This window comes from Phyllopteryx taeniolatus, chromosome 15 (genome assembly GCF_024500385.1).
Source record: "Phyllopteryx taeniolatus isolate TA_2022b chromosome 15, UOR_Ptae_1.2, whole genome shotgun sequence".
NCBI lineage: Eukaryota > Metazoa > Chordata > Actinopteri > Syngnathiformes > Syngnathidae > Phyllopteryx > Phyllopteryx taeniolatus.
In genome coordinates, this window is record NC_084516.1 from 4,514,774 (window position 1) to 4,537,442 (window position 22,669).

General features: G+C 44.4%; 2 protein-coding genes across 2 annotated transcripts; one reads left to right on the forward strand and one right to left on the reverse strand.

Moving 5' to 3' along the window:
* Window positions 1-311: 311 nt before the first annotated feature.
* On the forward strand, window positions 312-3,831 carry LOC133464979 (growth arrest-specific protein 1-like). Its single transcript, XM_061747244.1, has one exon. The coding sequence runs from the start codon at window positions 445-447 to the stop codon at window positions 1,447-1,449; it is 1,005 nt and encodes a 334-aa protein (XP_061603228.1). The 5' UTR covers window positions 312-444; the 3' UTR covers window positions 1,450-3,831.
* Window positions 3,832-6,002: 2,171 nt separating this feature from the next.
* Window positions 6,003-12,312, reverse strand: c9 (complement component 9). Its single transcript, XM_061747243.1, has 11 exons — window positions 12,155-12,312; window positions 11,684-11,774; window positions 11,022-11,172; window positions 10,362-10,503; window positions 9,294-9,432; window positions 8,994-9,215; window positions 8,003-8,243; window positions 7,796-7,927; window positions 6,795-6,970; window positions 6,459-6,693; window positions 6,003-6,354 (listed from the first exon to the last, which is right to left on the reverse strand). The coding sequence occupies exons 1-11, from the start codon at window positions 12,217-12,219 to the stop codon at window positions 6,197-6,199; spliced, it is 1,752 nt and encodes a 583-aa protein (XP_061603227.1). The 5' UTR covers window positions 12,220-12,312; the 3' UTR covers window positions 6,003-6,196.
* Between the last annotated feature and the right edge of the window lie 10,357 nt (window positions 12,313-22,669).

The following is a 22,669-nucleotide window of genomic DNA, read 5'->3' on the forward strand; positions in this document are numbered from 1 at the left end:
ACGACCTCATCTACGGATGACGAGGCCCATCTCTCCATTTTAAAAATGTTTTTGTTTTTATTTTAAATCCACATGATATACCTTTGTTGACCTAGCAATGCCAGCGACGTATAGTGACAGGGACAACAATAAAAAGCTCAATCAGATTTCAGTCTCTGTGTTGCCAGGCAATTGAAGTTCACTTAAACTATATAATTATAAATGGGACTGTTTCTTTAACACATCTGATTTCAAATCCCCTCGATGAAGTCCGAATTTTCCATCCTCTGATTGGTTGGTTTGAGCAAAACGTTTTGACTCGCTTGACACGTCCGCAGCAATCTCCACAGCACTGGAGATAAAGATATAAATCGGCAGAGCCCATTAATACATTGAATAATTCATAATAATTAATGGTGCGTTGTTCGCATTTGGAGGCAGTTTTTTTGCATTTTGCGTGAATTGATGGTTTCTATTCGCAATTTGAAGAGGTGGATGAAGTCAGGTAAAGTCCACTGGAGCGAAAGTTGGGGAAAACTGACTTGTCCTCAAGTTTTTGGGCTGCGCAAATGTTACGCGCGCTTGCGTCACCGCGATGAGGTCCAATCAGAATCCGGGAGAGTTGCAACGAGAAGCGGCAGTGATTTGTGGCTCGTTTGTGAGGCGAGGAAGCATGAGGACGTCGAGGAGGAACCCCACGTTGCGCATTCACTCCGCGCGGAAAAGTCACGCCGCGTCACGCTGATGGAGCGGCGGACAGCCGCGTTCGTGCTTCTCCTCGGCTTCTGCCTCTGCAACAAGCAGAAGCAGCGACCGGTGTGCTGGAAGGCCATCGCGCAGTGCCACAGCGAGCCGGAGTGCCTCTATGCCTACGAGCAATACACCCACGCGTGCGCACCGGTGCTGAGCGGGGAGCGCCGGACGTGCCCCAGCCACTGCGTGTCGGCCCTGATCCAGCTCAACCTGACGCGCGGCGGGCCGGCCCTGGAGGACTGCGACTGCGCCTTGGACCCGCTGTGCGCCAGCACCAAGCGGGCCATCGAGCCCTGCGTGCCGCGGACGCGCGCGAGGACGGGCTGCACGGACGCGCGGCGCCGCTGCGAGGTCGAGCCGGCGTGCGGGGCCGCCACCCGGGACTACCTGTTCCACTGCCGGAGGCTGTTCGGAGGCGGACGGCGGTGCTCGGCGCAGTGCCGCGCGGTCATAGCGCGCATGCGTGACATCCCCGCGGCCAGGCGGCTGGACACGTGCGTGTGTGACGGCCAGGAGAGGATCATATGCGAGCACGTTAAAGTCAGCATGAAGACGTTTTGCAAAGACGGGGAGGAGGAAAAGTCGGACGGCAGCGGATTCTCGGACGCGGAGGAGGACGACGACGACGACGCGGGTTTTCACGCCTCGGCCGCGTGCGCGCGGCTCCAGAGCGCGCTCATCACCTTGTTACTTTTAACCGGAGGGGTTTTCATATGAAAATGAAAAATAGCCAAAATCCGCGAATTGCGGGGTCTCACCAAAAAGTTTGAAAAATTGCGTAAAAGTGGTGGTCGCCATGAATAACAGACGAACAAAACAACAATAAATCAGGATATAGGTGCATTCATTTGTGATTTTTTTTTCCTTTCTTTTTTTAGGGGGAGAACCTACCTAATGATCCATTAGGACACAGCCCTGTCTAATAGAAAATTAGTCCTTTGGCGCCATCTTGTGTCATCTTGATGCCAAGGAACTATGTTGAAATAAGGCAAGAACACTGTCTAATTTTTAAAAAGTAGTAATTTGGTGCCCTCTTGTGGCTGGAAGTGAGGCCAAAGGCCTGTCGAATATAAAAGTAGCGGTTTGGCACCATCTTGTGGCATCAATAGGCCATTACAACCCTTTTTTCCGAGGGATGGGGGAGGGGCGGGGGTGTCAATTACGTGCAGATTTTTCTAATCGTAACAGGACTCGGTCCCTCAATAAAGTCATTCATCACTTTTGTTGCTAGGCGGATTTCATAGTGATCAACGTTAACTGCCTTATGGGCCAATGGAAAACCACCCATTGTGACAGGAACAGGAAGTGATTGACAGGGCACTGAGGAAAGGACTCCCAAAAGTTAATTTACACACTTTCATTCACACAATCGAACCACTGCTCTGTATTAAATATTGAATACGGATCTGGTGGGGCACTGCCCCTCATGTTGAGTAAAATTGGGTATTTGCAATGCACAGAGGACAACAGAAGCTCTTGCACTCGCCGGCCATTGTGAACGCCAAACGTGTTTGAAACGTGGCGCACGCTAAAAAGAATTGTTACCCGTTTAAAAGTCTCCCCAAGTGTGTTCATGTTTCTGCTGACTGACTTAGAAAAGCCAACCCATGAAGCCAGTTTCACTTCCTAACGTGAAACTTGGTTGCCTATCATGTCCAAACTGGCAAAAAGTCTTAAAAAACAAAACGGTACGTGAAATCTGATATCTCACCGCTTTGTTGGTTTTTGAGGTTTTGGTGTGTGTGAGACGTTATGCTGTGTTTTTTGAGTGTATTTAAGAAGTTTTATGGAGGGTGTGAATTTTCCTGACTGAAAGAGTTTTTGGAATATGTATTGTGTGAGAGTTTTTGTTGAGAGAGGATTTTTTTTGGAGCCTGAGAGTTTTTTTGGTCTATGTTTTTAATGACTCTAAAAGAGGTTTTTGGTAAGTGTGAGAGTTGTTTTGGTGAGTGCGCAGGGTTTTGGTGAGGTTGAGAGTTGTGTATCAGAGGTATCTTGTTGAATGTGAGAGTTTTTTGTGAGTGTAAGAGAAATTTTCACGTGAGAGGCTCTTGTTGATTGTGAGAGGTTTCGGTGAGTTTTTGTTGTTTTTTTTGGGGTGAGTTTTTTTGAGTGAGTTAAGGTTTTTGGCGTGTGAGAATTTTAATTTGAGATTTTTATGGTGTGTGAGAGGTTATTTTCCTGAGTATGAGTCTTTTTTGAAATGTGTGTAAGTTTTTGGGGTGAGTGTGAGATGTTTTCGGTACATGTAAAATGTATCTGATGTGTCAGAGGTTTTAGGTGTGTGAGAATTTTCATTTGTATGAGATTTTTATGGTGTGTGAGAGATTATTTTACTGTGCATGAGAGTTATTTTTTGTCAAGTATGCAATTTTTTAGCCTGAGTGTGATAAGTTTTCGGTACATGTAAAAGGTATTTGATGTGTCAGTGGTTTTAGGTGTGTGAGAATTTTCATTTGTATGAGATTTTTATGGTGTGTGAGAGGTTATTTTGCTGTAAATGAGAGTTTCTTTTGTAATGTATGCGACATGTACGCTAACATCTCAATGAGTTTCCACATGAATAAAGTTTTGAAACATTGGCGGACCAAAAATATCGAAGCTTGACTACATATTTTGCATTTAATTTTCCCAAGGGAAATACATGGAAATGGAAATGATGAGGTTTTGTGTCGCAGCATAGTGGACGTAGTGGTTAGAAGGTCTGAGACTTACCTGATAAGCCGCAAAAATGGCAGGTCGACGTCAACCTCCCTGTTTCGTGTCGGTACCATTCGTACGGAACGGCTCTGACATGTTTAAAAGGGGCTTCTGAAACTAACGTACACTTTACACCGCAAAGTTACGCCAGCTTTGACAGGCAGGCTAACAAAGGAGTTCCCGCTACTACTCAGAAAGCAGAAAATTCTACTATTTTCTGATTTGGTAACTTCAACCCTCCATTCCGCATCAGTACCTTTCACACATCAGCAAAACAAAGCCAGCACTTGAGGAGGGTAGCACTCCGGGCCGGCTGTGAGAGAAAGGCGAAGGAGGGGCTGATTTATGACGGGCGGCTGTGCCGGGAAGGGTTGAATGTCAGGCTGAGCTGAATAGCGTTGCAAAACTGCAAATTTTCAGTCGAGGCGTCAGTTTTTATGCAGGGCTGAATTGTCACTTTTTTTTCCATAGGGCGGGGGGGGGGGGGGGGGGGTGAGGTTGTAAAGAGCATGTGGTGGGGGCGGTGGGGGGCGGGCACGACATTATTTTCACACCACTGGGACAGCTGTAAGGACTAATCTGCTCTGTTGTCCCCCAATTCCTAAACACTTCAATGCCTCTGGCGACCCGGGCAAAAGGGGAGGCGGCCTTTAAGGAGTGCGAGGGGGCTTCATTGACACCCCTTGAAGGGCGTTTGTCTTTAAAAAAAAAAAAACAACAGCCCCTTACCTCGGAGCAAGCAAAAACTGTTCGGAGCGCGAAAAAGAAAGCTAGTGTCGGTACAAACACTTTACTACTGGACTAAAGTCGATATTTCAGGTATTTGTAATTTGCGTGAGTATTAATCTTTGCGACAACTTTTGCCCCTTATATTTCGTCGCTGTCGGGCGGAATCCTCGAACCTCCACAACGACTGTTTTTCAAGAGAAAAACACACACACACAAACAAACAAACAAACAAACGGCAATTTTGCTTGCTAATTGAAGTTGGTATGTATCTGACCGAACAATTTTCACTTGTCTCAAAGAATTTGCGACAAAAGTGACACAGTTTCACAACACTTTTCAGACACTTTGAGGATTCAAGAGCGCTACTTGATTTTCTTTTCAAGCAATTTTCACCAGTTAAAATTGGCTAATGTGTAAAAATAACAGACCAATAATATCTATCAAAAAGTATATATTAAATTGACCATATTTGGACATACGGCCTTTCCGCCTGACAGTGACGATTTGAAAACAGATACGTGTACTTTCTGTAAATAATTAAATAAACAGGTCAACTAGAACTAATCCATATTGTGAACAAAAAAATCCACTGCATGCTCAATCTTGTCCTCTAAATTACACGATGGCTCCTCTTTCCAGTTTATGATATCCGCCACGCTGTACAGTAAAAATAAATAGAACGACTAAAAATAATAATAATAATAATATGATATCAAATAAAGTCTGCTTATTATTTCATTTTCTTTTAGGGCCATAACCAAAGCACCCGTTTTTGCCAGAAGTGAAAATGTTAATGGCAGCTTTTTTTTTTTTTACCGAGGAAAACTAGCCCTCCATAATGTAGTTTATAAAAACATACAGTCGTCACAAAATTCAATCAAATTGAAAATAATTTTGTCACACTGCATCAATTGAATGGCCATTGTGCTGCTCTTTCTGGTGTGCCCACCTTGGCCACCTGGGGGCAGTATAGGACCGGCAGACAGATATACTGTTCATTGAGCTGTCTTAACCCCTCTGAGCTCATCAGTTCGACACTAATGTTAGCCGTTCACAGGATAAAGGAATGTGAGTACTGTTATATTGTCCTCACGTGTTACTGTTTGCGTTCACTTTGTTGCTTAAAGGGTTATAGCACCGCAACATAGATGCTAGCTTACTGTTAGCATTAAGCTAGTGGACTGGAAGTCTTATCTATGTGGTTGTTTTAAACATTCAACGCTTAATTCTCTTTGTCTTGTGTTTAGTTTGACAGTAAACTTCAACTGGGAGTGGCAATAAACAGACTCGTTTTTGAATAATTGTTCCATTCGTTAATGTAATAAAAACACTGACACGTTCAAGCGCTTCTCGCCTGGTTTCCGTTTGAGAGTGCGACGGGGGTTGGAATGTGCCCTTTGCCTTTAAAAAAGACTTCTTAGCCCAATGACTCAATGCACTCGAGTCATAACAAACCGCACGTGCGCTGTATTCTGACGCAATCATTCTAACGTGCTTTTTAACGCAGTTAAATCTAATCAATGTTCCCCTTTTAAGTGAATTGAAATGCTATTACAGCGCTGAAGTATTCGTGTGTTGGATGTGCCGTTAAGGGGCGTAGTTTAGTGGGTGTAATCAGGAGCTGGAGTCGGGTAGGTTCGTTAGTCCGCATGTGAACATCTGTTTGTGAGTTGTGGCCTACAGCAGCTGCGTGCAAGTGTTTTCATTTCAGTTTGTCCCGTTCAATAAATGTCTAAAAGCGCATTTTTGACTATAGCTCTCCTTGTCGACATGTGAGGGCATGACGGTTTCTTTAGCGCTCCATTTTTTTTTTCACTTACACAAAAAAGACGACAACACCATAACGATTATGAGACAATTTTATTTACACGATTAATGTAGTTACAGAGTCGCCACTCTGTATTCAATATAAAACACATTTTCAAAACATGGAAACCCCCCCGATTGAAAAAGACTATACAAATCTACTTGCAAAAGCAGCCCAACTCTGTAAACCGAAGCCATTTCTGACCACTAGAGGGCAGTATTACATTCCTCAGCAGTACTCTTCACTGCTGCTGTCTCCCCTGCAGAGGGCACCGAGCAGCCCGTTTGTGTTGCAGCCTCGTGTCCTGGTGCGTTTGCCCCCGCTGCAGTCAGACCAGTCGGACCAACAGGACCAGTTGCCTTCTTGAGAGACCTCAGGCCGTTCGCCTGCGTTACAAACAAAATATATCGCCAAAGAAAACGTGATAAGCGTTAATATGGTCAGTAGAGTTAGTCGTGAGTAAGATTGTGTCACACGATCTGATTCCCACCTGTGTACTTGGCTTTGTCGCCTCTGAAGTTCTGGCAGGCCATTCCCTCAAAGAGGTGCGGGCACAGGCACAAGCACTTCCCGTCCAGCAACGTGACGGTGCCGCCGTTTTGGCACGGCTTACACTTGCAAACGCTGTGCTCTGCCACGTAGTCCGCTGTGCCCCGCTTCATGTTGGCGATCCTCACGTTGGCGTCGGCCATGTCCAAGGGAACTAGCGTATAAATGGGCTGCGGCTGTCAGAGAAATGGTAAAACAAATGCTAATCAAAGGCCCGCAAGACAATTCCCCGTGACCTCACACGTTCTTCCGCGTGGCCAAACCTCTCGCTTCCTACCTCACTGCTGAGCAGCGCCGGGGCGTCGGCGATGGTGCGAGCCCATGCCTGATAGGTATCGATGTCCATCAGTCCATCCTTATTTAATTTAGCCCTCATGGTCACCGCACTTTCTAGGGTGCCTCCTTTCACGGACGTCATCACCTTGTCCACGACGGCTTTCCCAGCGATTTCATCTGCGGGCAAAAAAAAAAAAAAGGCAATATTAGCCCCCGAGCTCCACTGAAAGGAATTCTGAATGCTTCAGCATACCAAGAGATTTTGGACATTCCCCACTTTGCGGGAACAGTTTAGAAATTTGCCCCCTTCATGTTCCAACACGTCTGTGCATCAGTGCACAAATCAAGGACACAGATGAGAAAATTTGACGTGGATGAATTTGACTGGCCTGCACAATCCTGACCTCAACCCTATAGAACACTTTTGGATGAATTAAAGCGTAGACTGAGCGCAAGGCCGATGTCATATGAAATCATACGGATTTAGAATGGGATATCATTTAAATTCATGTGTCTAGGCAGGTGAGCGGATACTTATAGCAAGAAGAAGAATTGGAGAAGAACCACAACTAATCCCTAATAATAGTCATTCCCACAGAGCAGAGAGATTACAGTATATCCCAATGAGTAGTGTTGTATGTCATGTGTGTACGTGTTGCTGCTCTGTGTGTGTTAAAGATTTATAATTACCGTAACATTTATTTTAATTTCTGTTAGACCGTTTGAGGTGTTTCACAATATATGTTAGCCTTATGCAAGCAGACTTTGGTTATATCAAACGATTTGGTTTGGTTGAACTTTTTCACCTATCACAGGCGCGTCTCGAACATATCCCTCACATGAAACGGGGTTCACTGTAAACCCCAGAATTGTACGATATTCCAAGGATTTCCGTGACAGACAAGTAAATACATTCCACCCAAAAAAAAATCTGTGATATAGCCTGGCCGTGGTAGGTGGAAAACAACGAAAGCCGTAAATTCCGGATGAGTTGAAGCAAACCTTGAGCTTTTGTGGATACGTCATTACACTTGTCTTCTTTGTGGTGAGCTTTTCCGTCGCGAATTGTTTCGCCGGTAAAATCCGCCGAGATGCCCAATTTGACACATTCTTGAACTTTCCTCTCTGTCAGATCTGGAAGAAGGGAAAAAAAAATGACGAGTTGAGCTCCTGTCAACATTCCGAGGCACTGCGCGATGACTGACGTACTTTTGGCCTTGATGGCGTCCTGGTTGAGAACATAGATGAGTTCATATTCCCCGCCAGACTTTCCGTTTTGGGTGTAGTGCGTTCCGTAGTCTTCCAGGAAGGCGAAGTAGATGCCCTTGTCGTACTCCAAAGGCAAAGACCGGACGTGGGCCAAGAACTCGTCGGCCACTTGGAGCTGGCGGGAACGAAGCCTGTAGGTGCTCATCTGGATCCTGCCCTTCACCCTCATGAAGCTCTTGTTCTGAACCCGAAGAAGAAGAACAATGAAGGATTATACGGATATCATCGCGACCCCTGTACCCACTCTTGAGAAGTAAAAAAACAAACAAACATCAAACATTGCACACCAACATTTGGCAGACATTCCAATTCCTTCTTTTCCCATGCCATTAACTTATTAAACTTATTGACTTGTAATTTCATAGTCATTCTCACTAGTGGTACGTGGGCTCCCTCTAGTGGTATGCAAAAGAATCACCAAATTAAATGTTCAAACCGTGCATTATGTTTTTGTTGATTCAGTACAGTACATTTGTTAAGTACAATTCAGTTGTATTTAACTTTTAAGTACAATACATTAGCGTTAAATCTTTTAGAATTTTTTGTTTATGGTGGGATTTTTTTAGGCGGTATTAGAGTGACTCCGACTAGCGGAGACAAATTCCTTATGTGTATTTTTTTTTTTTTTTTTACATACAGTCGTGCTTTGAGATACGAATGACTCAGTTTTTCGACATACGAGCCGTCGACTCTTATTTGCGAGTTCAAACTTGAGACACAAGTACATCTATTTAATGATGTCATTAATGTATGTTTTAAAGTATAACATTGTAAAGTGCTATTTTTCTCATTAAAAAACACATTGCTGTTTTTTTTTTCTTGTTGCTGTTTTATGGGGACCCAAGGAACGAATTAAACTCGTATCGCAAGGCGCCACTGTACTTGGCCAATAGAGCCGATTCGGATTCGGATTCTGATGGAGATCAGTTACCCGGATGTTGGAGTACTCGGAAACCTCCTTGATCATGGTTTTCTTCTCGTACTGATACTCTAAACCCACGCTGCCCGGCGTGTTCGACATGGACTCCTCGCTCGGGTTGAACTTGAAGGAAAGTCCCGCGTCCACCTTCTTGCTCATCTCGCTCAGTATCTCCCTTAGCAGGCTGTGCGTGTCCTCAAAGATTTCCCTGGAGACCGTTTCCTCCGCCAGCGTCTGGAAAATCAAGGAGCTCGGTCACAATGTTGTACTAATGCATTTTTTTGTCACGGGGGGGAGTTGTTTCTGGCTCACCTGATAATTGAGCACGCCGACATTCCACGGAAGCCGGTCGTACTTTCCGGTGTTTGGATTCCTCACTCGATCGCATCGGCCGTTGAAGTAATCGTTGTTGAAGGGGTTCATGCGAGGGTCCGACCCCAAAATGTTGATTCTGGTCGAAGGACAAAAGGGGACATGTTTAGACTGCAGACCACTCTTTGTGTTACTTAACCACTGCAAGCCTTCCCAGTTAACATGGATATTTGACTTCTAAAGCTGTCAATGGCAGTGAATGTGTTAATGGATTTTTTTGTTCATTTTGGTGAAAATCTAATCTTTGTTTGAAAACTTTTAAAAGATATGCAAATTATTATTATTTTTTTTATATTCTCGTGTTTGGTCGCCACTATTTTCCTTGACTTCTGATTTCAAATTCAAATTGTTGTGAAAAGCATCATAACAATTCAAAATGCAGGGGCAATTTTGTATACAGTGTTCCCTCGCGATATCGCAGGTCACCTATTTTGGATTGAGTGCGTTTTTTTTTTTTATTCATATCATGCATAATTTGCCCTATTGTGGGATTTTGAGTATATGCTGTATATTTTTGTGGTAAAACAGTGAAACTGTTAACAAAAATAAAAGAAGAAAAAGGATTTAGCGAAAATCAGCGAGTAATTGACGCCACCTCCGAAAATATTTGTAAGAGTTAGTGTACTGTAAGAGGAGGCCATGGCCCTGTTCAATAAACAAAAAGCAGTGCTTTGGCATCATGTGCCATTTCTGTGCCAACGGACTATGTTCAAGTGAGGGGAGGAAATTCATTTAGACAAGGCATCGCCCTGTCTAATTTAAAACGATTTCTTTGGCGCCTTCATGAGCATCTTATTGCCAAGCAACTATGTTCAAATGAGGGGAAGGTTAAAAAAACAATGTACCAATTGTAGGAAGAAACAGTTAAATATAAATAAAATAAATATAACCGTCATTACAGCAGGTTTAATCTTGGAAATGCTCAGCAGGCTGGATTAAAGAACGGAAGCCATAGTTTAAGTATTCAAAGACGAATGAGTTTGCATTATTGAATCCACTCAGCCATACCCGTATCCCGCCGTCCGGCCTTGCTCGTTGTTTTCCAGCGCCTCGGAGAAACACGGGCGGCGGCCGGGATCGCAGTCCTCGTCGGATCCGTCTTCGCAGTCGTAGTCTGCGTTGCACATCAGCCTCTTATTGATGCAAGAACCTGCGTGAAGACAGCAGTTTGTCACTGAAGACAATTACAGAAGAAAATTACAGTACCAAAATATTCTTATAAACACTCATCCTCATACACTTTCATTTTGTGTTCCCCCACGTAGTTGTCAATTGCAGATTTGTTTTTTTTAAATCTCTGTTATTTGCTGAAATCTCACCTATTTGCTGTCTTGCGTGCTTTCTGATAGAAGTAGTGCTTTGGCGCCATGTTGTGCAATTTGGTGCCAAGGAACTACAGTGGTAGCTTGTCTTAAGTGTTAAATTCGTACTGTGATCATGTTTGTAACTCAAATCTCTTGTATCTCAAATCGACGTTCCCAATAGAAATGAATGGAAATGACATCAATCCGTTCCACTCGCCAAAAAACACCAACATTTGGTGTTGTGGCATCTATAGGTAATTCTAAACTTTAAAAAAATATATATTTAGAGCAGGACTTGCTCTCTCAGGGGCTAATTTTATTGTGTCCAGAAAAAAACTAAAATCGTAAGAATAAATACATTTACCTGACTCGCACTGAAACTCTGTGTCGGAGCAAGCAGGTTGTGGAGGTTGTTGACATGTGGCGTCGCTTACGCAAGACTCTCGCTCCCCGATGGAACCCTGGCAAGACTCGCCGCCGAATTGTCCGAACACCACGGCGCTCCGAGAACGCATCTGACCATCAAATGTGACATCAGAGAAAATCACAATCAGCTGTTGGGTCAAAAGGCCATAATATCAACAAAATAAAGCTGAATTTAGTTGATTAATTTATTTGTCAGGGGTCATGTAGAGAAAATCGTCAACTCAAGAGAAGTGATGCTGTGTATCGGATTGTAACTACGTAGCTAATTTCCATCTGAAGTCCCTGTGACGAGTAAGGAAGAAAATAACGGAAAATGCTGTCTGTAGAAATGTTTAAATCTTGTCTTAAGACTTATTTTTAGACTCACGCATTTGGTTAAACCATACCTAGTATGCAACTATTCTCTTGCCCTGCCCCTGACATCAGGATTTTGGGCTGTTTTACTGCCGCTTCCCCTATGCGGCAAAAGAAAGTGCAATGGCCTTTAATGAACGAACCCCTGTCGCATAGAAAATGGCAGGAGGACAAGAGGGCTGCAAGTCATTCCCATGATGCACTTGTGGCTGCATGCTCGAATGGCATCGACTGAAACCGACTCACTCTGGTTAACGTGCACGGATCACACGGGCTCCACTCGGACCAGCGACTCCACACGCAGTCCACGGCGGGCGGATCAGGAAGTTCCACACCCCTGAAAAGACACCATTAGCGATGGAATTAGCTCGGGCGGGTGTTCCCTCAAGAGGAAGTGGAGAATTATCTTTTGTTATCGCCTCATATCTGCTTTTTAAACTGCTGTGAAACATATTTGTGTTAGGACTTACTTAACAACTACATATCTAGTCTAAAGACACAAAACTAAAAATACAGCAGCTAGCGTGCAAAGGCTAGCTCATTTCATGAATTTTTTGCCATTTATTCTACTCTACTTGTGTATACTGCATAGTGAATCAGATTTGTTCAAAGTGGTTTAGTTGCTTTTACGAAGGTTGATGTTCATCGTACAATTTTAGAATATTTCACGAGTAACATTTTAGAATAGGTATATGAATTACACAAAGTGATACATACGTTCCTTTTCCAGGGAACGCCAACATGAGAAAGAGGCCCAGCGGGACGGCAAACGTGATCCTCATCTTGAACTTGCGGAACAACCAAAATGTACAAAAAAAACCTTTGGGCCAAACGGACTTTTAAGCTGTCACTCTGTCAATGATTGCCGCGTTGCAAAAGCGCACTTTCGCTCCTTTAGATTTTAGTCTCGGCGATATTGATTGGCGGATTGGGAATCTCCCAAAGCACAGAGACAATGTTTGTTTAAAGAAGTCAGAATGTTTTGTTCCGTTTTATTTAACGCCCAGGGTAGTCATCAGTTTTTTTTTACGTCACTCTGTAGCGTCTCCTGGATTTTTAAGAGAATTCGGCCCCAGTTTAATTTCGCATCATGAGATTTGGTAGCCATGTCTATCATGAGTAGATTTACAAAAAAAAGATACACAAAGTCTTCAATTTTAGTTTGAAGCGGTTAGTTTAGCTTCATGTTGCCCATTTCCAGAGGTCCTTCAAAGACAAACTCAGATTGCTACCAAATGCAAACTGCAAATCGACAGATGATCGACTTAATTGATAAATGAATCCCTTAATTCATCGATTTAATTGCTAATTTATTCCAGCCCGCCTGTAGCGTTTCACATTACAGTATTTGTTAGCATATTAAGCTTTCACTTTTATTACACCAAACTGTGTGGCTTGATTTGAAATATTAGAAATTGTTTAAATATCCAATGTTTAATTTCTTTTTTTTTCCAAGTGTCAGTTTTACAGTAAACTTAAATGGGATGGGACGATTAACAACTTGAAGCAAACGCGATTTGCCTCTTATTTGGAGAACTGCAAGTGAGTGGGTCTTCTTTTCAGTTTCTCCCAGTGATGTTATTCGATATTCTCACATTTCTTAAACACGAGAGCGTGAGAAAAGGTACTAAGGAATATTTTTTTTGCGCGTGTTACATTAAGTTTAAGTTGGTTTTAATACGTTGTTGGTTGGTGAAGCTAAAGCATAAATGAAGCCAAACGTCCTTAATTTTTTATTGTGGGAAAAGCACAAAAGCATTCCAATAGGGGCATTTTTGGGATGATGTAACAAATTTATTTGGCACTTTTACGGTAAAGCGACGCTGGTTGCGCAACACGCTGACACTGGCTCAGTACATGTAGGTCAACCTTGTCAAACTCACAAGTAGGCTACATTTTTGAGTACAACCCCAATTCCAATGAAGTTGGGACGTGCGTTAAATATAAATAAAAACAGAATACAATGATTTGCAAATCATGTTCAACCTATATTTAATTGAATACACTACAAAGACAAGATATTTAATGTTCAAACTGATAAACTTTATTGTTTTTAGCAAATAATCATTAACTTAGCATTTTATGGCTGCAACACATTCCCAAAAACTGGGACAGGGTCATGTTTACCGCTGTGTTACATCACCTTGGGTTCTGACGACACTAATTGTTGAAGCTTTGTAGGTGGAATTCTTTCCCATTCTTGCTCGATGTACAGCTTCAGCTGTTCAACAGTCCGGGGTCTCGGTTGTCGTATTTTACGCTTCATAATGCGCCACACATTTTCAATGGGAGACAGGTCTGGACTGCAGGCAGGCCATTCTAGTACCCGCACTCTTTTACTACGAAGCCACGCTGTTGTAACGCGTGCAGAATGTGGTTTGGCATTGTCTTGCTGAAATAAGCAGGGGCGTCCATGAAAAAGACGTTGCTTGGATGGCAGCATATGTTTCTCCAAAACCTGTATGTACCTTTCAGCATTAATGCTGCCATCACAGATGTGTAAGTTACTCATGTCATTGGCACTAACGCAGCCCCATACATTCACAGATGCTGGCTTTTGAACTTTGCGTCCATAACAGTCAGGATGGTTCTTTTCCTCTTTGGCCCGGAGGACACCACGTCCACAATTTCCCAAAACAATTTGAAATGTGGACTCGTCGGACCAGAGAACACTTTTCCACTTTGCAACAGTCCATCTTAGATGAGCTCGGGCCCAGAGAAGCCGGCGGCATTTCTGGGTGTTGTTGATAAATGGCTTTTGCTTTGCATAGTAGAGTTTCAAGTTCCACTTAAGGATGTAGCGCCAAACTGTATTTACTAACATTGGTTTTCTGAAGTGTTCCTGAGCCCACGTGGTGATATCCTTTACACATTGATGTCGGTTTTTGATGCAGTGAGGGATCAAAGGTCACGGGCATTCAATGTTGGTTTTCGGACTCGCCGCTTACATGCAGTGATTTGTCCAGATTCTCTTAACCTTTTGATGATATTATGGACCGTAAATGATGAAATCCCTAAATTCCTTGCAATTGTCGAGAGACGAGATCATTATGATGCACATACAGTACTTTTTGTGACATTTTTTGGGTGGTCTGTTTGGTGGTTGTGCTGCGGGATTTTTTCGAATGTAAAATATGTGCATCAGATAAATAAAGGTTGGAAAACTACATTAGAATTGTGCATCGTGTATACCTGATTAAATAACCTGTTCAGCTCTGCAGTCCACCAGATGGCATCCAAGAGCTGACAAACTTGAAATCCAATTGGTTAAACAAACTGTCCCATTGGTGATATAGTTGAAGTTTCATGGGAACAGTACTAATGTTTGTGAAGGCCCTGGGCAGATTAGATTGACATGGCGACACGTAGAGGCTGAAATATGATTGGACAAAGAGAATAACTGCTGGGAATAAATGAATACAATTTCATGAAACAAATACAATGGTGCTTTGAGATACGAGAAATGCCATTAATCCGTTCCAAGCAGCCGCCACAAATAAGGAAAGTTATTTTTTTAAATAAGTTAAATTTTATTTGATATTATTATGCTTTATAAAAACATAGAATAACATAATTTAATAGAATGTAAAGAATTAAACAGCATTATCCAATAAATTGTGCTGCTCCTCATGGTGTGCCCACCTTGGCCACCGGTAGGCAATATAACAGTCATACAGACACATCCAAGGAGAATAGTATGTCTTCTTCTACTACTAAAGTAAGTGACTCAGCAAAATTCTGTAATATGAGTCATTTTTTGTATAGTAAAAAGAATATATGCCTGTGATTTTTAAAAAATATGATCTGTGTGTTGCTCCACCGTTTGTGTTCAAATGGCTGTCACTTCTAAAACAGAGACTATCCGTGCTAACCGTGAACATGGCAATGGCTATTACATTGTTTGTTAGCATTAAGCTAAGCAGCTGTTCGCCAATCAGTACGCCGTCAGCCATTTTTTGCTGACTTACAATAACACTGTCCTGGCAGGTTGGGAGGTGAATGCGGGTCTTTCCTATAGGGAAGAAGCGAAAAGAGGGCTCCGCGGTCGCGAATACTGTATGTGCTGATGTGACCGCTTTTCACGAGATTTTGCAGTTTCCTTCAAGCAGGAAGCCGGAGGCTAGGGTAAGGTGCTTAGCCAATGTTTCTCCTGACTAGAAAATACTTCCTGTTTTTTTTAGGCCTGGGGGGAGGTGGGGGGTGGGGGGGGGTTGGCTTTGGGGGTCCACTGGAGGTCCAATGCAATTTGTTTGCTGGGATTTCATTGCAAATAATCAGAGGTGACAAACAGACATAAAGTACAAAAGTAAAAATGAATTTTTATTCAGTGATTTATTATTAGTAATATATGTACAATACCGATTTGAATAACTTGGCACAAAAAACATTCTTTACACAAACGGGTTTCAATTTTAAGGAAACTTAAACTGAATTTAAAAAACAAATGACGTTACATGTTTGTTTTTTTTAAACCAAGAGCTAGCTAGTGTTGACTCGACTTTTATGCTGTCTAAAGGGCTCAGAAATGCTAAATTAGCTTACAATAATAACTGAAATACACTCATTTGTGTGTTTGTGTGGAGATTTTTATTATTATTTTTAAATAGTGGTAACTTTTTAGGGAGTAAAAGTAAAAAGTCATTAGAAAATAAATGCTCAAGTAAAGTTCTGATACCTGAAAAATCTACGAAAGCACCAACTTCCAAGTTGCAAGCGCTAACCAGCTAGCTGCAGACTAGTTCACAGCTACACTCATCGTAGCTTGTTGTCAAAGTTAAGCTAGACTATTTTATCATTCTTAATGTCTTTCTACACGTCTATGAAAATGATGACTATTAAAAAAAAATAGTAAGTTCCAGTGTTGACCATCATAATTATGATTCATTGTTCCTCAGAAAGTGACTCAGTGTTGTGTTGTTATTAGAGTCAAGGCAGTTGTGTAACGCTGACCTGGAATACAGCACGTCACAGTGACCGTCACTACTTCGGGAGTACTTTTTGTTTTTATAGTTGAGTGGGAAACATCAAATTAGCATTCACATGCAAAGCGTAATTTCTACTTCAACAATCTACTGTGGTCACTCTCAGCCATAAAACCTGTTATTAAAAATTAATGCTGGTTGGTTGGGCTGGACGATATAGCGTTAAAAAAAAATTATATATATATATATATATATATATATATATATTTTTTTTTTTTTTTTTTTTCTTTCTCACAAAAATCACATTTTCGATGTATACATTTTGCTTTGTGTTCTTTTTGTCAAAAACCTGGATTGGACAAGTCACAATGTGTTGTACATGGATTTCTTCAACTATCGCATTGTTGATTATTCTTTGATTCCCATCCCTACAAACTAGCTAAAAGGGACATTTATAAGGGGTCACATTGTTGTCTGTGCTATTTTCTGCACAGAAATTGTAATTTTGTTTCAAGCGCACTCAAAATCCAAAAGAACAAAATCCCATATGACGATGACCTCCTTGGGTTATTTTTTTTTCTTTTGATGTTTTTCCTATAACGAAGCAGTCAATATGCAAGTCACGAATCTGCCTCTCACTTTAAAAAAAAATAAAAAATACACCACAAGAAATCAGCTTCTGTCAGCAGAAGACAGGATGCGACGAGACCAGGAAGGACGTCCTTCCTCTGTCCTTTTCTACGTCTCATCAAAACCATTGGAAACATCCAATCACTGCAAATTTTCGACATTCCTGACAACTGTATGATCGCTCTGTTAGTTAGCGGTCTTAAATTGTCTCCTTTTTAAATTCAGTACAAGATTTTTTTTCACAAAATGTCCACTGGAGGACAAAACTGGTGAATAACGCAACATGTTTTCGTATGAAATGACAAAAAGACACATAGGCTCTTGAAAGAAGACATTTTTTTTTTGTTTTTTTTTTGTTGATGACGGCTGTCCTGTCTCGTGCAAATGAGCCACTGCTCACCCCGACCCTTCCACTGCGCAGGCGCAGACGTAACATGAGGCAAACACAGGCAACTGCAAGGCGGCCAGACCCCAAACACCTCATAAAAACGGATAAATAAAGAATGATTTGATTCAAAGCAATTATTATTCTTTTAGTCTAAGTCCCTGTCAAGTAAAAACTAAATATTTGTTGTAAATTTGACATACCACAGAGAAGAGTGTTGTTAACAACCTGGCCAAATTTTGAATGATTAAATATATCAATTAGTAGATAACATGAGGCTTCGAAATAGTGAAAAATTTAATTGGCCTCCCCTCAAACGCCGTGGGAGGTTAGGGTTAGGAAACTGAAACCACCCCCTGCTCAACTTTTAACTATTCATCAAATCCCACGACAATGACCTGGAAACATAGAATCTACTTCGTCTACCATCTTTTTTATGCCCATACGTAACTACATGTTCGAGCTGCAAAATGATATCACCTTAAAGCCTCAAGTTGCCGTCGGTGGGCTTTTCCATGCCGCGACAACGAGGCGCTCTAAAGAGGTTATGCCAGCCCGAAGCCCCAGTCCAGACACTGACTGTTGAGTTGGATTAAAAAAACAAAACAAAACACAACAACAACAAAAAAAACCTTCCTCACTCTTCCATGACGTACCATGCACAGACTTACGGCCGACAACGAGGCGCTCTAAACCAGCAGCCACCCCAGCGGACTATCCTATCCATTCATGGATAAAACACCTCTTTTAAATCTTGCCATTCAGCTCCTTGTTAGAGAACAGCAAGTTGTGCGAAAAGTACCGTAAGGTCACCTGTAAAGTTCACAGTGCAAAATATCGCTTAACTGTCGTGAGTCGTGATATGTCCTGTCTGACATGTGACAGAGTTGCTACGCGACTACTCTTGCGCAGTTTACAGAAGTGAAAGTCGAGCAAAGAGTCACACTGACGTTTTGTGTTCGAAAAATGTGGCAATCCCTCTCCTCGCCGTGCTCGTTTTAAACTTGGAAGTCCTTGAAACTGGGCCACCGTGCCGCAGCATCATTGGCGGGAATCAGCAAACATGGCGTGAATGCTGAAACGCTTCCTGTGCAAAAGCGAAGATGGCAGTGACCCGACTTCATCTGCTGTCTATTTCTTCTCATGCTCTACTTTTCCTTTTTTTTTTTTTTTTTTTTCTCGGTCTTGGCACCGGCAGAGCATTTATTATCTTCCCCGCTACATGACGTGACGCCCACTATGCTGCATCCACATCCAGCTTTTCTCTTTCCATTTGTCGGAGTCGGAAGTCGAAACGCGGAGAGGAGCCCGTGAAATCGCTTCGCAAGTGCTCATAAAAACCAATATCACAACACTGCGGACTGTGAACATCTATGCTCATTTTCGTTAGGCCGTGTATGACGTTGCACATTTGATGTTAGCATTTGGCTAGCAAACTTCCATCAAGGCAAAATGATAGGGTATGGTTGAATATTTTGGTGTTAGTATACAATGATCAATTGTCTTTGTTTGTTTTACAGTAGGCGGCACGGTGGCCGACTGGTTAGAGCGTCAGCCTCACAGTGCTGAGGACCCGGGTTCAATCCCCGGCCCCGCCTGTGTGGAGTTTGCATGTTCTCCCCGTGCCTGCGTGGGTTTTCTCCGGGCACTCCGGTTTCCTCCCACATCCCAAAAACATGCATGAATTGGAGACTCTAAATTGCCCGTAGGCATGACTGTGAGTGCAAATGATTGTTTGTTCCTATGTGCCCTGCGATTGGCTGGCAACCAGTTCAGGGTGTACCCTGCCTCCTGCCCGATGACAGCTGGGATAGGCTCCAGCACGCCCGCGACCCTAGTGAGGAAAAGCGGCTCAGAAAATGGATGGATGGATGGATGTTTTACAGTAGAGTAAGCACACTTTGCCACACTATACTATTTGGAGAACTGTGCAAGCAAGTCTTTTCATTTCCTCAAAGTGATGAGATATATATACATACAATATTAAACAACTAACAAGTGACATTTACATTTAAAACATATATTATATGCCCGGAACACCTCACCAGGGAGGCGTCCGGGAGGCATCCGAATCAGATGCCCCAGCCACCTCATCTGGCTCCTCTCAATGCGAAGGAGCAGCGGCTCTACTCTGAGATCCTCCCGGATGACCGAGCTTCTCACCCTATCTCTAAGGGAGAGCCCGGACACCCTGCGGAGGAAACTCATTTCGGCCGATCTTGTTCTTTCGGTCACGACCCACAGCTCATGACCATAGGTGAGGGTAGGAACGAAGATCGACCGGTAAATTGAGAGCTTCGCCTTTCGGCTTAGCTCTTTCTTTACCACAACGGACCGATACAAAGTCTGCATCACTGCAGACGCTGCACCGATCCGCCTGTCGATCTCCCGTTCCATTCTTCCCTCACTCGTGAACAAGACCCCAAGATACTTGAATTCCTCCACTTGGGGCAGGATCTCATCCCCGACCTGGAGATGGCATGCCACCCTTTTCCGACTGAGGACCATGGTCTCAGATTTGGAGGTGCTGATTCTCATCCCAGCCGCTTCACACTCGGCTGCAAACTGCTCCAATGAGAGTTGGAGGTCACGGCTTGATGAAGCCAACAGAACCACATCATCTGCAAAAAGCAGAGATGCAATACTGAGGCCACCAAACCGGACCCCCTCTACGCCTGGGCTGCGCCTAGAAATTCTGTCCATAAAAGTTATGAACAGAATCGGCGACAAAGGGCAGCCTTGGCGGAGTCCAACCCTCACCGGGAACGAGTCCGACTTACTGCCGGATATGCGGACCAAACTCTGACTCCGGTCGTACAGGGACCGAACAGCCCGTATCAGGGGGTTCGGTACCCCATACTCCCGAAGCACTCTCCACAGGACTCCCCGAGGGATACGGTCGAACACCTTCTCCAAGTCCACAAAACACATGTAGACTGGTTGGGCGAACTCCCATGCACCCTCGAGGACCCTGCCGAGGGTGTAGAGCTGGTCCACTGTTCCACGGCCAGGACGAAAACCACACTGCTCCTCCTGAATCTGAGATTCGACTTCCCGACGGACCCTCCTCTCCAGCACCCCTGAATAGACCTTACCAGGGAGGCTGAGCAGTGTGATCCCCCTGTAGTTGGAACACACCCTCCGGTCCCCCTTCTTAAAAAGGGGGACCACCACCCCAGTCTGCCAATCCAGAGGCACTGTCCCCGATGTCCATGCGATGTTGCAGAGGCGTGTCAACCAGGACAGCCCCACAACATCCAGAGCCTTTAGGAACTCCGGGCGAATCTCATCCACCCCCGGGGCCCTGCCACCGAGGAGCTTTTTAACTACCTCGGTGACCTCAAACCCAGAGATAGGAGAGCCCGCCTCAGAGAACCCACACTCTGCTTCCCCATGGGAAGGCGTGTCGGTGGAATTGAGGAGGTCTTCGAAGTATTCTCCCCACCGACTCACAACGTCCCGAGTCGAGGTCAGCAGCGCCCCATCCCCACTATACACAGTGTTGGTGGTGCACTGCTTTCCTCTCCTGAGACGTCGGATGGTGGACCAGAATTTCCTCGAAGCCGTCCGGAAGTCTTTCTCCATGGCCTCACCGAACTCCTCCCATGCCCGGGTTTTTGCTTCAGCGACCACCAGAGCTGCATTCCGCTTGGCCAGCCGGTACCCATCAGCTGCCTCAGGAGTCCCACAGGCCAAAAAGGCCTGATAGGACTCCTTCTTCAGCTTGACGGCATCCCTCACCGTTGGTGTCCACCAACGGGTTCGGGGATTGCCGCCACGACAGGCACCGACCACCTTACGGCCACAGCTCCGGTCGGCCGCCTCAGCAATGGAGGCGCGGAACATGGTCCACTCGGACTCGATGTCCCCCGCCTCCCCCGGAACATTAGCAAAGTTCTGTCGGAGGTGGGAGTTGAAACTCCTTCTGACAGGGGATTCTGCCAGACGTTCCCAGCAGACCCTCACAATACGTTTGGGCCTGCCACGTCGGACCGGCATCTTCCCCCACCATCGGAGCCAACTCTCCACTAGGTGGTGATCAGTTGACAGCTCCGCCCCTCTCTTCACCCGAGTGTCCAAGACATGCGGCCGCAAGTCCGATGACACGACCACAAAGTCGATCATCGAACTGCGACCTAGGGTGTCCTGGTGCCAAGTGCACGTGTGGACACCCTTATGCTTGAACATGGTGTTCGTTATGGACAATCCGTGACGAGCACAGAAGTCCAATAACAGAACACCGCTCGGGTTCTGATCGGGGGGGCCATTCCTCCCAATCGCGCCCTTCCAGGTCTCACTGTCATTGCCCACGTGAGCATTGAAGTCCCCCAACAGAACAATGGAGTCCCCAGCGGGAGCGCTCTCCAGCACCCCCTCCAAGGACTCCAAAAAGGGTGGGTACTCTGAACTGCTGTTTGGTGCATAGGCACAAACAACAGTCAGGACCCGTCTCCCCACCCGAAGGCGGAGGGAGGCTACCCTCTCGTCCACTGGGGTGAACCCCAACGTACAGGCGCCAAGCCGGGGGGCAATAAGTATACCCACACCTGCTCGGCGCCTCTCACCATGGGCAACTCCAGAGTGGAAGAGAGTCCAACCCCTCTCGAGAGGACTGGTACCAGAGCCCAAGGTGTGTGTGGAGGAGAGTCCGACTATATCGAGTCGGAACTTCTCTACCTCACACACCAGCTCAGGCTCCTTCCCTGCCAGAGAGGTGACATTCCACGTCCCTAGAGCCAGCTTCTGTAGCCGGGGATCGGATCGCCAAGGTCCCCGCCTTCGGCCACCGCCCAGCTCACACTGCACCCGACCCCTATTGCCCCTCCCACAGGTGGTGAGCCCATGGGAAGGGGGACCCACGTTACCCTTTCGGGCTGTGCCCGGCCGGGCCCCATGGGTGCAGGCCCGGCCACCAGGCGCTCGCCTTCGAGCCCCACCACCAGGCCTGGCTCCAGTGGGGGGCCCCGGTGGCCCGCGTCCGGGCAAGGGAAAATGAAGTCCATTGTTTGTCGTCATCATTAGGGGTCTTTGAATATATATATATATATATATATATATATATTTACTTTTTAAGTATAGTACATTGTTTTGAATACAGTTAGTTGTATTTAACTTTCAAGCACAGAACAACATTTGCATTCCACTCTCATGAATTATTATTTTTTTTAAACATTCAGGTACAAATGTTACTTAAATTTCATGTGCAATACATTTTAACTAAATCATTGAGTGCAGATTTTTTTATTTTTTTTATTTACCCATATTAAATGTAACTGTGCATAATGTTACAATAAT

Coding starts and splice junctions, on each gene's coding strand:
- LOC133464979 (XM_061747244.1), top strand. CDS start 445: ATGGTTTCTATTCGCAATTTGAAGAGGTGGATGAAGTCAGGTAAAGTC.
- c9 (XM_061747243.1), bottom strand. CDS start 12,219: ATGAGGATCACGTTTGCCGTCCCGCTGGGCCTCTTTCTCATGTTGGCG. Junction 8,244..8,993: donor CCGAGTACTCCAACATCCGG/GTAACTGATCTC, acceptor CTTCGGGTTCAG/AACAAGAGCTTCATGAGGGT. Junction 6,971..7,795: donor CGTATCCACAAAAGCTCAAG/GTTTGCTTCAAC, acceptor TTTTGCCCGCAG/ATGAAATCGCTGGGAAAGCC.